This window comes from Alligator sinensis, unplaced genomic scaffold (assembly GCF_000455745.1).
Source record: "Alligator sinensis unplaced genomic scaffold, ASM45574v1 scaffold810_1, whole genome shotgun sequence".
NCBI classification, from domain to species: Eukaryota; Metazoa; Chordata; order Crocodylia; family Alligatoridae; genus Alligator; species Alligator sinensis.
The window spans coordinates 292643-306429 of record NW_005842691.1 but is presented as its reverse complement, the minus strand read 5'-3'; the positions used below and the strand labels follow the sequence as shown (position 1 = coordinate 306429).

Here is a 13787-nt window from a genome sequence, read left to right as displayed (position 1 = left end):
TGTCCCTTTTATAACTAGTTTTTCCTAGCAGTGGTGGGGGGGGGGGGGGGGGGGGCAGGCAGCAAAGCAGCCATTGCTGCAATGGTGTTTAATTGCACTTCCACAATCATCATGGCAGGACCCACAGATGCCCCAGGCACAGAGCTGTGCTGCTGAGTGTCTAGGATTTTTAAATAAATCTTTGGAGTGGCTTACATGAAAAATGTGTTACATTTTATTAAGTAATGTCCTATTATTTGACCAAAAGCTTACTATATTTATTCTATTTAACTTTACAGAATCCAGACACAGTTCATTTTCTTAAACAAATATATATCATAAATGAAACCACCACCGATGTGGTCAGCAACTGTTTTCACAGCAATAGGCAGCATCACATATAAGAGGCAATTAACAAGAGGCTTTAAAAAAAACCAAAAAAAACAAAAACAAAACACTAGCTTGACATTTTTCCCCCCAAAACTTCACTCTAACTATTGTCTTCTTAAAGAAATATTGCAAGGATTCCAGGTTAAGCATGTTCTAAATCAATTATTTAAAAATATTCTCCACATTGTTGTAAAAACTATATCAAAGCCATTTTTACTTCTTTTTTTTTTTTTTTTTTTTATACCTTTCAAGTCAAAGTTCACCTTACTGCTAATAACGGTCATAATCTGACCAAGTTTATTTGCAGTAGAGGGGTATGTGCAGGCATTACATTTAGATTGATCTAACTATGGCTAGATTGATCTAAATGCTAATCTTGTGAAGACTTTCAAGAGGTTTAAATTGGGCCAAAAATAGTGGGCCTAATCTACCTTAGTTTACCTAGGCAGTTGAACAAACACAGATCCAAAATGGGTTAGCTCAATCTATCAAATATATGAACACATTCAGAGAGCAGCCCCAAAGCCCTGCAACTTGCCCCAGTCCTGGGGCTGCATTCTTCCTACTCCCTGACACTGATGAGGTGCAGCAAATGTCTGTATGTACTCTACTATTCCTGGTGTAAGTACACTGAAATAATGCCCAAATCTGTTTCCCCAAAGTCAATGGCAGTTTTCTACCATTCAAATTTGGCACTAAATTGTACTTTCATGTGCATTTGTTTTTATATCTCCTTTTTAACTACCTACAGATATAATTTATTAGGCCAATATAAAAAGCTCTCTCAGGCCTCAGTGATCACCATCAGAAAATCAATGTTTATCAAGTGTGGTATCTAAGTCAATGGACCTATACCACATGCTCAAATTTGAGCCTGTGCTTGGTGTTTGGTAAATTCTGACCTTATTTCTGACTTTTCAGAAACCAAATATGGGGTCAGGGTTTGGGGGTGGGTTTTTTTGGGGTTGTTTTTTTTTGGGGGGGGGGGTTGTCTGTTGATGGTGTTAGTTGATTATTGAGTTTGAGGGTTTTGTTGTTTTTGGTTTTGGTGGGGTTAGCTTTTTTAGGTTGTTGTTAATTTGTTTTAAACCCACTTGATGGACATCACTTACTTGTAACAGCTACATGGCGGTTGGCTTTTCCTTCATCAATAACATCCAAGACTTCTTCAGGACTAGAGACAAACCTCTCTGTACAACCCTAGAAACATACGAATTCAGTATTTAGAAGCTGAGAAAACACACTGAAAAGATGCAAAGAAAAATATCCATCAGAACAGATGAAAAGAAACTCCCCCACTAATATCTAATATGATCATCCAAAAGATAATGAGCCAAATTCTGCACTCCTAGGGTAGAATTCTGTTTCTTTTTGTGTGTCTATGGCAGCTTTCTAGGTACATAAATGGTGGTTTTGGCACTTACATGCAGGTAGCAATTCTAATTCCCCTGCAGTGTGAATGCATAAGCCTGTGCACATGGATCAAACATGTTCAGTGGGCTGGCTGGACAGCTACAGGCTACGTATGTGTGCCCAAATATGGACATGTAACTGCCTGTATGCGACAGAAATGTAGCCAACCAGAAACCCCTAACAAGCAGGTGTTCGGTACTGGAGGAGGAGGACAACCTTACCGTGTTCTAGCCCCAAAAGCTGAGCGGCTAGGGCTCTTGCCAAGGAAGCTGGAGACTTTGGTTCTAAGTCCTGCCTTCTCCCAGAGCATCCCTTTGGCTTCCCAGCAGTGCTCTACCTACCATGCCTGCCACAGTTTAAGCTCTTTTCAAGCTGTCCCCTTTGACAGCCATGAGAAGGAGATTTGTAGGGCAGGTGGATGAACAACCTGGTGGGTGCATACTGCTCAGTGCAGCGACCACTACCTTAAAGGGAGATGACCTTTGGTTCTTGCTTGTGCTCTAGCTCTTGAGATCAAAGGGGAGCAGAAACCTCCTCACTGTACAGTTCTCCATCCATTTTATCCAATGACTTTTACATGTAACCACCTGACTTGTGGCATGGTGGTTGAGCACTATAATGGAAAAATCAGAAAAATGAAGGTTCAAACCCACTCTGGGCAAGGGGGATTTAGAACCAATGTTTCCAGCTTCCTAGGTGAGTGCCATAACCATTAACCATTTGGGTGCTAAAACTTGTGTGCCCTTCTCTCCACACCCCTTCCAGGACATGCCCATATATCCCACCAATGTATAGCTCTTCTACACATAATCAGTTTATAAGTGCATTTTTACACATCCTCAGCATAAAGGTAGGGCAAAAAACCGTTTGAGACTGCTAGAAAACTGCCATTAAGTTGCACAAAGGGAAGCAGAATTCCATACCTGTTGACTTCAGTGAGATTTTTGTGGCATAACTTTAGAGAAAATTATTCTCCCATAGGTGTAACGGGCCAATATAATCAGAATACTTATAATAAGGAAATTTCATCATATAATCAGGACACTGCAGAATCAAACAATATCCATATGAGCCACTAACTCATATTAGTCCCCAGGGCCATAATTATTTTCTCATTCTCAACTTAAAAGGTAGGAGGAAATTGTTCTTCCTTCTACATTAATACAGTAATGTCTATGAAAATATTTTGCCTGCTCCTCCCCACCTCAAAAGAGAAGGAGGAAAAGAATCATACAATATTTTCCCCTTTTCATCAGAAATTTCTATTTATTTATATGAAGTCTAAATAGAGGAGAAAAAAGCTGTAAAGCAACAATTTACGCAAATTCCCCATGACAACATTAGCTTGGTTGGAAAACTATCTAGTCAAATAAATTATAGCATCTATGCCACTGAATAGTAATGATAAGGAATTATATATATTTTTTTGTGTTCATTATTAAATATTAATATAAGTGTTTAACTTTCATTGCAACTATAAGCTTTTAAAAAGCAGGAAAAGTGAAGCAAAGAGAATAAAAGATTCAAGCTCATGAATGTTTCAGGGAACTGTTTAAATACAAGGATTATCATGAAAAAAAACTGTATCCACTTAACCAAAACCCCAATCTGCCTTGGCTACCAAAATGCATAAGAACGGCCTCATCTAATTCCTTCACGTATTTCTTCTCTCAAAGCTGCCTACAACAGGAGTGCTCAACCCCTGATTAATTGGCCAAATCTGGCCTCCAGTGCCTTGTCATCCAGCTCACGGGGCTCCCTACATAGCCCTCTGTGCTAGATTGGGCATGCAGGGTCAGGTGGAGGCAGTACTAGACTCCAGAGCCTGATCCCAGCAAGCAGGACTGGGTGGAAGCAACACAGGTTCCCAAACCCATAACATGGGGCTGATGAGGACAGTGTTGTATAGATCCAGAAGCATGGGCCTGATCCTGGGGTGCACTGTCCAAATCAACCCACAGACCAGCCCTGCACCACTCATTTGGTCCATTGGGCCAAAACTCTGAGCACTACTTATCTACAAAATTCTAAGTATATTCTAAATACGTAAAACTCTCTTTCTATAAGAACGTAACATCATAAGATATGCCATACTAGATAAGGCTAAGGGTCCATTCTACCCCACCTTAGAAAGGGAGTATATGGACATGGCATGTCTACTAGGGCTGTGCAAAGCTTCGGTAGCCAATTCGATTCAGAGGAAATTTGGCCCAATTCAGGGCCCAAATCTCCGAATCCGAATTGAATCAGGAGACCAAGTAAAAGCTCCAAATGGATTTGAAGCATCCGAATCATTTCAGAAAAGCTTCAGAGAAAGATTCAGCCAATTCGGAGATTCGGCCATAGGCTAAACAGGCAGCTGACACACCTGCCTCCAGCTGGTAAGTCTGTTGGGGTTGGGGGAGGAAGGAGGGAAGAGGTGTGGGGGAGAGAGGGATTGGGGCTGGGGCTGGAGGGGAGCAGGTGGGGCGCAGGATGCAGGCACAACTTGCTCTGGGCAGAAACAAGCAAGCAGCAGCAGGGCCTAGCCCCCCACTCCCAGCACTGCCGCACCTGCATCTCACACCCCTCCACGTCGGTTGGCAAGCAGCATCAGTGCTCATGCATGCACAGCAGTACAGGCTATGCTGCCGCCTGGAGCGAGCTGTGCCTGCATAGCACACCTCCCCTCCCCCCCGTGCTGACTGGGCAAACAGCAGCAGGGCATAGCCCCTGTGGCTCCCCTGGCCGAGGCAGAGGCAGGCACAGCTGGAGGAGCCACGGGAGAAGCTCCACGGATGCCCCGCCCAGCCTGGCCCAAGGCTCCCAGCACTTAAAAAAAAAAAAAGCCCCACACTCACCGGCTCTGGCAGCAGCGATTGGGGCCCCTGGGCACTCATGGCAGAGCCCCCCTGCACAGCACAAGGCAGTGGTGGGCAGTGGGGATTGCCCCCCTCTGCCTGGCACCCGTGTGGCAGCTGCCACATGGCATGGGTGCAGCACAAGTCGACAGGGTGCTGAGTGGTGTCTAAGAGCTGAGGCAGCTCCACTTGTCAGCCAGAGCCCAGCACTCCTCAGCCCCAGCGGCCCCAGCTACCAGACAGTGTGCACTGCCCTGCAGAGCCACACTGCTCCCATGCCATGGAGCAGCTGCAGCGTGGGTGCCAGGCAGGGGGGGTGATCCCCGCTGCCCCCTACTGCACTGCGTTGCATGGGGGGGGCTCTGCCATGAGCCCCCAGAGGCCCCGATCCCTGCTGCCAGAACCAGTGAGTGCGGGGCTTTTATTTTTATTGTTTTTAAATTACCAGGAGGCTGGGACTGGACGGGGCAGCCATCAGGGGTGGAGCTGAGCAGGGGGGCAGATCAGGCAGAGGAGGATGTGCAGGGGGGCTCTGCCACATGACCCCAGAGTCCCCACAGCCGCTGCTACTGCCAGTGAGTGCAGGGTTTTTTGGTGGGAGGTTAATTCCCGGACTGCTGGTGCTGAGTGGGAGGTCATCAAGGGCAGGGCCAGGAGGCGGGCAATCAGGGAGCAGGGCCTACATGGGGGGGCTCTGCCAGGAGGTCCCACAGCCTCCGCTGCAGCCAGTGAGTGCTGGGACTAGGCTGGGGCTGGGCACAGGATGGGGCCAGGCAGGGGAGCCATGGTGGCTTCTCCCATGGCTCCCCCCATCCAGAGAGAGGCAGGCACAGCCAGAGGAGCCACCCAGCTGTGCCTGCCTCTCTCCAGCCAATCCGAATCTCTCTGAACCAGTGCCAAATCTTTCGAAGTTGATTCAAATGAATCTATTCAGGACAGTGATCCAAATCTCTGATTTGAATCACTGTCCTCTGAAACAGCCAAATCCAAATTGAATACTTCCCTATTCACACAGAGCTAATGTCTACAGTAGTCCACCACCAGTCACATCTTCCCTGACATCAACCATTAGTGGTTTATATTTATTTAATAGGTCCCAGTGGACTGTTCTTCATGACTTTGTCTAATCCAATCCCTCACACACACTGAATATAAGTTAAGGAAATACATATTTGTAAAAGCAGAAGCTGGTTTAAGAATGTAAGGGGAAGACCTGAACCAAAATATCCCAAAATTTTTCCTTATACCTTTACATATGGAACTCTGTTTTTATCTTCATGTACAGCCAGATTTGTCTTTGACACTAGAAGAGAAATTGCATGCATTAGAATTGTTATCAGTAAAATGCTCGTATCAGTTGTGCAAATGCCCCTGGAATAATTTGAACAGACTCTAACTCAATTACAAAATTTAACAGTAAGCGGGGTCTTTCCCATTCTTCAGTTAACTGAATTTAATAGCTGATATAACTTTAAATGTCTCCCCTAATACCATAAGAAAATTCCATACATTCATATAACTTTAAAGCATAGAAAATCTAAACCAGAAAATTCAGTCATGTATCTTAAATTTAATTCAACCTCTTAAACATGACAGCAATGAATCAACTGCAAACAAACTAAAGCCTCACAATCTCACCAACCTCAGTATCACCCCAAGCCAGTAGGTAAAGAAATGAGTGCCACTTACCATCAAGCAAGTCCCTTATTTTGTCCAAGTAAATTTCAAAGTAGGAAACCTGGATCAAAACAAATATGAATCGTTTCAGATTTACAGTCTCGTAATTCAAAAACATTTTCACCTGAAGTTTCAAATCTTTGAAAATGGAAGGAGACAAAGCACCCAAATAAGGGGCGCCTATACACAAGCATCAAGGCTGCTCTGATGCACTGTAATTACAATGTGTTAGAGCACACTCGATTAACTGAGTCTGCTGAAGCATGCTAATTACTCCAGCATCTCGTGTATCAGCATCCCTGTGCTGAAAAATGGCAGCAGGGGCATTTGACAAGCTTTAGTTAAAGTGCTCTGCTGCCATTTTTCAGCATGGGGATGCTGATAGATGAGATGATCCGGGTGCTTTAATTAATTAGAGTGGATCTGGGAGCTGTTTTAATTAACCCCCCCCCCCCCCCCCCTCACTTCCCCCCATTTCTGGAGCATGTCTATAACCACCCAAGATGTCCATTAATTCCAGGCTCCCACATACAATTTTTAAATGATTTTATAGCTTTTTAAATGACACACAAAAATTGGATGAGCGCTAGCATGGCTGCAGGCCAAGCAAAGCCAGCCACAGTGTGCCAGCTAAGTGTAAACCAACCAAGAGGGGTGAGCCCCTCCCTTTTTGTCTTTGTGTTTTGCAGGAAGGAATCAACACTGGAATATCGTGAAGTTTGCTGGGTACAGAGAGGAATTGAGCTTGACTGTGTTATGTGTAATGATTGTGTTTTGCTGTGTTCGTAAAATGCTACTGCTATAAGTGACTGTCATGTCAACTGTGCTAGACTATGAAATGTAAAGCAAAGCTTCTTGATAGGCTATAAAATACCTGCAGAGTAGCTACAAGAAATGGTGCATCATGCAGAGCATCTCCAAGGCCTCACAGAGCTCAACCATACCAAAGATCGAGACGGCTGGATTGTTTGTTTTGTTGTTATCCTTTTGGGTTGGTTTTTTTTTCTTTCTTTGTTTTTTGCTTTGTGTGTATTAAATATGTATTTTAGCTTGTATAGTAGTAATAGTAAAGTAATGCAGTTGTATTAATTCCCAGAATTTTTGCAGAGATCAGGAACACAGAGTAAAACAATAGGATCCCCGAGAAAGACCAGGTCCTTCCTGTGCGGACAACAGGTCTGGTTTCCAAGGTGGGTTGGGAAAGGCCTAACCCTTGGCATTTCTCCAGCCTTTTGCAGGATGAAGGAGCACTAGTAGTGCTACAATGGCACAATTGAGACAACTGCCCAGTATACAGGAGGGGTAAAGTTGCGAAGAACATGTCTGGTCTGTTTGAACATGTCTGAATAGTTTGATTGTTTGCATTGTTTCGTTTCTGTTATCATTGTATCAGTAAATTTGCCTATTGTGAAATGGGAAGGTTGTGGTCAGTCTGAGGGTAGGTCCCCTGCCATGAACAAAGTATCTGGATTCTAAATCCAGAGCCAACAGTTTCCCGTATGCATTTTTTATCTTACTGCTGGTCAGACGAAACTATCTGTATTTTAACTTATTTACATATCAGATTACATGGATTTTTCCACTGTTCATTGAAAGACAACTTCTCAGTGATCCAGCAAAGTGAATAAATCTACCTTTGATCTTGTTTACTGCAAATTTTCCAAGACATTTAGAGTGAAAAAAAGCAAACTGTGGAATCTTAGTAAGCTCTAATGACGCCATGGAACATCTAATAAGTAGGGCTGTGTAAAACAGCTGTTTCATTTCGGATTCAGCCATTTTGGAGGACAGCGACTCGTTTTGGTGTTTCAGATCATGGTTCCGTTTCAATTTGGCAGAACCTGTTTCAGAGTTTTGATGCTGTTTTGGTGCTGATTTGGATCGGCCGGGGAGAGGCAGGCACCGCCAGGCAGCTGCAGGTTCTCCCATAGCTCCTTTAACCTTTAAAAAAAAAAATGTTTTTTTAAATGCCCCGCGCTCACTGGCTGTAGCAATGGTGATCAGGGCCTCTCAGCACTTGTGGCAGAGCCCCCCCCATGCATCACAGGGCAATGGGGATCACCCTTCCCCCCCACCCCACCTGGCACCTGCGCCGCAGCTTTCTCATGGCATGGGTGCAGTGCAGCTCGGCAGGGCGCCACATACGGTCTGGGAGCTGGGGGTGCTGGGGCCGAGCGGTGCTGGGCTCCCCCTGACAGACGGAGCTGCCCCAACTCCCAGACAGCGTGCGGCACCCTGCCAAGCGACGCTGTAACTGTGTGATGCGACAGCTGCTCCATGGGTGCCAGGTGGGGGGGCAACCCCTGCTGCCCCCTACTCCTCCATGCTGCATGGGGAGGCTCTGCCATAAGCGCCCAGAGGTCCTGATTGCTGCTGCTGCACCCAGTGAGTGCAGCAGTCTTTTTATTTTTATTTTTTTTCTAAGTGCCGGGAGGCTGGGCCAGGCGGGGGATGGGGCCAGGCAGGGCAGCCATAAGGGCTTCTCCCATGGGTCCTCCAGCTGTGCCTGCCTTTGCCCGGGCAGGGGGAGCTGTGAGAGAAGCCCCATGGCTGCCCTGCCCAGCCTCATCCCCCACCCAGCCCCAGCACTTTAAAAGGAGGTCTGTGGGGCTGTGCTGGACTATTCCCAGAGGGCGCCATCAAAACATCCATAACATTTCCAAAACATTTTGAATGGGTTCGTTTAATTTTGGTGATGTTTCAGTGCCTTCCATTTAATTTTGGATTCGGTGTTTCGGGTGCCAAAACATCTCCAAAATGAAACGGCTGCCGAAATTACGCACAGATCTATTAATAAGGTACTTTTTGGATATTTATAGAAGGTACGCTATGTCCATCACTAAGTGCAGGTTATACTTTAGCAAGCTTAGTGTTATTTGTATATTGAATTTAATGAGTCAACGTGAGATAAGCCAAAACTTAACGTTAAGCACTCACCTAAGTGTTTTCCTGAGTCAAGGACAAGAGGAAGAGTATACTGAACAGAAATTGTGTTGTGTAACAAAAAAGGGGGCAGAGATGGGAGAGACTGAACAAATATCAATATAAAGGGGTTATTCAGCCCCAATAAAAACAAACAGAAACCCATTTAAGGGAACTGTGTCAATAGTACACGGGAATGTATCCCCCACTAATGGCAAGGATCGCCTGTACTTGCAGCAGGACTGTTTTGTCTAGTAAGTATTTAGTACTGTATGGGTAAAAAGCCATTTTATTTTAAGGAAGAACTGTGCCATGTACATTACATTGCTGATGATTAGGGACCACTGGAATTTGCACCAGAGGTGCACTGTGTGGTGACTTCTTTAATCTTGCAGTTTCCCCCCATGCACTGCCCTGCCATTGATTGGCAGAGGGGTCCGTTCAGACCCACCACTTGCTCCTGATGGCCGGGAGGCAAAGACCACAGTTTTAAACATGCCGCAGTTTTCACCTTCCCACCAGTCAGGGGTAAGTGTCAATCCCCCTCCGCCAACCAGTGGTGGAGAGGTGTGCAGGGGAAACTGCAAGATTAAAGGAGCTGCTGTGCAGTGAACTTCCAGGGTGATCTGCAGTGGTCCCTACTGATGATTCATGTTTATGAGTGACAAATTTCTCTAGTATTTACATCAAGGCCTCACTTTACAATCATATGCTAAAATAGGCTGACAGTACATATCTTCTCCATTACATTTGTATGTGAATAAGCGCTATGCCATCCATTCATTTTAAAAACCAAAAAGACAATAAGTTTGTAGCTCTTTGGTCTTCATGGTATTCTCTTCCTACACACCAAAGAGACTGTAGATCTCTTTAATTTTTAAATTCAAATCTCTTTTGGAATATCGACTATTCAGGCATCACAGTAGGTTAGTTATTGGGTAAATGATTATTTTAATTGAAGGACTCTCACAATGTAATGAAACCAACCTATATCTTGGAGTCTACTGCATGCATTATTAAACAAATCTCTGATATTAACAGAAATTAGAAAGTGTCATTCTAGGCCATCAAAAAGTTGCCCAACTTCTTTTTCCAATGCCTTTTTGAAATTTGTGCACTCTCTTCACTATCAATATTCAGACCCATCACTCATAGCTGGTGCAGTTTCATCACCTTACTCACTCTTAGGAACTTTATCAACATACCTGTGACAAATTCCAAGTCTACATTTTATTAACGAAGCTGCATCCAAATACTACCGTGTCATCACCAAATGACAAATCACTCCATCTCTGACCTCATAGTCTTTGTACTCAAGAGAAACCTACACAATATCTTCAAAAGACTATTCAGGGAACAAAAATTCATAAACTTACTGTAGTAGCATTAGAGTGTTGTAGTTGTGGTCTAGGAAATATACGAGGCTAGGATTTTTTTGGAGATATCTTTTATTGGAATAATTCCATAGCTTTGAGATGGTAGACAAGCTTTTAGGTATAAAGTGCCCTTCTTCAAGTCCAGGAAAGAAGAGAGTTCTCCTACTAGTGTTTGTATCTCAGCACACCTCCACTGCTACCATAATCAACATCCCCAACAATAAAATCATCAGAAGCTACAGTTCCTATGCACATCTATCACAGAATACAGTATAATCTCCTCCAATGCACCAAATACTGGGAGAAATTATGCGAGTAAAACTAAACAAGGCTATGAGCCAAAATGAATATTCTGACCAGAACAAGGTAAAGGACAGAGAGAGAGAGAGAGCAGCAGCAGAATACTTTTCATAGAACAATCATTCACTTTCTGACCTCACATTCCTTATGCTCAAGGGAAATTTATAAAACACCTTCAAAAGCTATTTGGGATCAAATATTCATAACTTTACTGGACACTAAAAATTATGGACTAAACACAGACAATTGTGCTGTGGCTCATTACAATCTACCTGCTATCTACTTCTGCTAATCTCTGCACTGCACAAGCAATACCAACCCTTTTCCCTTCTGAATGGTTTTGCCCTCCCACAATTAGGTTATCGATTTTACTGCACTTCTCTTGCTCTAAAGCCACTCCAGCTAACTTTGCTTTTTACAGCCTTCTCCTACTTCTTTCAGTGACCGTTTTTCCTTTACATATGGAATTATACACAAATCATTGTTCTGTTATTTAACACAAGCTGTGTCAGCTTCTTTCCCAGACCTGAGGGTACTTTGCACACAAAAACTTATCTAACATCTCTCCCAACAAAACAGTTGGTCCTATAAAAGATATCACCACAAAAATCCTTGCCTCTCATGCAACTTTACAGGGCACTAAATACTGAAGACTAAACGCAGATAATGGTTTTACGGTTCATTACAATTCACTTGGTCCCTCTGCTAATCTCTTGGTACTCAACAGGTAATAATGAGCATCTCCCCTTCTGAATGATCTTCTTCTTTTACATAATTAGGTTTTATCCACTTCAGCCTCTTGATCTGTAGCTACTTCTGCTAACTATACTTTGCTCCAAAGGTATACTGCTCTTGTCTCCCTTTTTAAGTGACTATTTTCATTTACATAATAGAGTTAAGCAAAACAACTGTCCCACCTGGTATTTAGCTTAAACTCTATTTGTTTCTTTCCCATACCCGAGGAAGGGCATTTTGTGCCAAAAAAGCCAATCTAGCATGAATCCTGACTACGTAGTTGGTCCAATAAAATATATTAACATACAAAACTTGCTTCTCATATATCTACACACAGTTCAGTAAGAGGCTGTTACTTAAATAAATAGGTTTACAAGCAAGCTAAAAATACTGTTTACATAGCTGTAAAATGCTGTTTACATCTCACGAAAGCTCATGCAATATACATATCTCTAATTAAATTAGTCTACAAGGTGCAAAACTACCCTGTATTCTATTTGACTTCAGACAAACACAGCTACCTACGTCCCTCTGGGTCTGGGTCCGATTATCCAGTCTGCAATCAATGGGAGTTCTGCCCGAGTATAAGAGATAAATCCAGCTCCATGCTTTTCAGAGGCAAGGAAGCCTCATGACCCAAAGAATTCACACATTCAATATATATGTTAATAATCCCTATTATTTGCAGCTGTATAACTTCTATAATGAAAGGATCTCAAAGCATTTTACAGACATTAAAGCTAATAAATGAATCCTCACAGCAGCACTGCCATGAGGTAAATATTAGAACTGGGGAATTTGAGGTGAAAAAGCTTAACTAACTTGCTCCTGTAACATGGCAAATCAGTGACAAACAGGAGCAAACTTTGGAAATTGACCTACCTACCTTAATCATCCTTTTGAGACTGGCAAGTGAGATGACACTCCATCACTTTAGTACATTTTGACAAAACCATTACAGATTTAGTCACTGGCACTACTAGGTATTATTAAGTGAGGCTTTGTATAATAAAAAAGCCAATACATGTTTCAAAACACCTAGTAGAAATGTTTTCACAACAATTCAAACATAAAATAGTTTCCAGTGATGAGATCACAGCTGAGAAGACCACTGTCAGACTGATCAAACTTGAAAAGTAATGATTTTATGCAAAAAATGCAGGAGAGTTTGATGGATTCTTTGTCCCAATACCAGAATTTGTCTCTCTAAATGACAGCTCTCTTGTATAATTAACAGACTCATTTATTCAATGCCATTTAATCAGGTCTGCTTCCATTACACTGTAACAAATGTCAACTACTGAGAGATTACAGAAAAGAATTAAGGCATGTCAGTATGTGAATTATTAAGTAACACATCCAAGGCTTCTGCCAGAGCAAAGGCAGGCCATTAATAAGTTTATATAGTGCCTAGCACAATGAGGTACTAGCCTGGCTAGCATTTAAGTGCTACCACAATAAATTAGCAGTAACCACATAAACATCACATGGTTGATGTGGATGATCAAAATGGAAATCTCCTGCAAAATCTGGTTAGGTGAAAATTATATATCCAAAGGTTTTTAAAACCTCAAACACCTCTACTCTAATAAAAGGCTTTTCAATAGTTAGTTGATCCTTTTACATCCATAAAGCTATTTCTTCTGTCAGCATTTTGCTCCTTACATGTAACTCAAGACTGTATATGGTTAATAAAGTTATTCTGTTACATAACCAAGGTAATTACACAATAGTAATGGGTTCAGAGGCCTGTTTGTGGATTATCAAATGAATACACAACAGTGCTCTATTTAATCCAACCAATGTGATGCACTAAGCTCTTAAATCTCGATCAAATCAAGCAAAGTAACAAGTTACCATTTCCTCCAGCAACAGAGAGTCTAGAAAAGAGATGAATCACATTCTATAGAGAGCACCACTTGGTCACAGAAGCTGAAGTAAAAGTGTTTTTGTACTAAAGGTTATTGAACTAATATCAACCTAGATGTTCCCACTAACTACATAGCTTTTGTAAGCCTTCTCTCCTGCCACCTCTCCAATCACCTGAGGTAGTCTTCTTTTCCCAACAAACCACATCTTATGTAACATGGGGCCTCTTCTGACATTCAGGCAAAGGCATGACAGGATCTGATGCATCATCCACACAGTTGTGCCT

The 13787-nt window shown here is 42.9% G+C and overlaps 1 protein-coding gene across 6 annotated transcripts in view; it reads right to left on the bottom strand.

Moving 5' to 3' along the window:
• The window catches only part of KIF5C (kinesin family member 5C), a 138089-nt gene that overhangs the window by 76970 nt on the left and 47332 nt on the right, over window positions 1-13787 (bottom strand). For all 6 annotated transcript variants that reach the window (XR_003096326.1, XM_025215982.1, XM_025215979.1 and 3 more), the window contains 3 exons: window positions 6312-6360; window positions 5870-5925; window positions 1482-1569 (listed from right to left, as the gene is read on the bottom strand). Coding sequence is in view for 5 of the 6 variants with exons in the window: in XM_025215982.1 (XP_025071767.1) it covers window positions 1482-1569; window positions 5870-5925; window positions 6312-6360 (193 nt within the window). In the remaining variant the exon portion in view is untranslated. The remainder of the gene's footprint in view (window positions 1-1481; window positions 1570-5869; window positions 5926-6311; window positions 6361-13787) is intronic.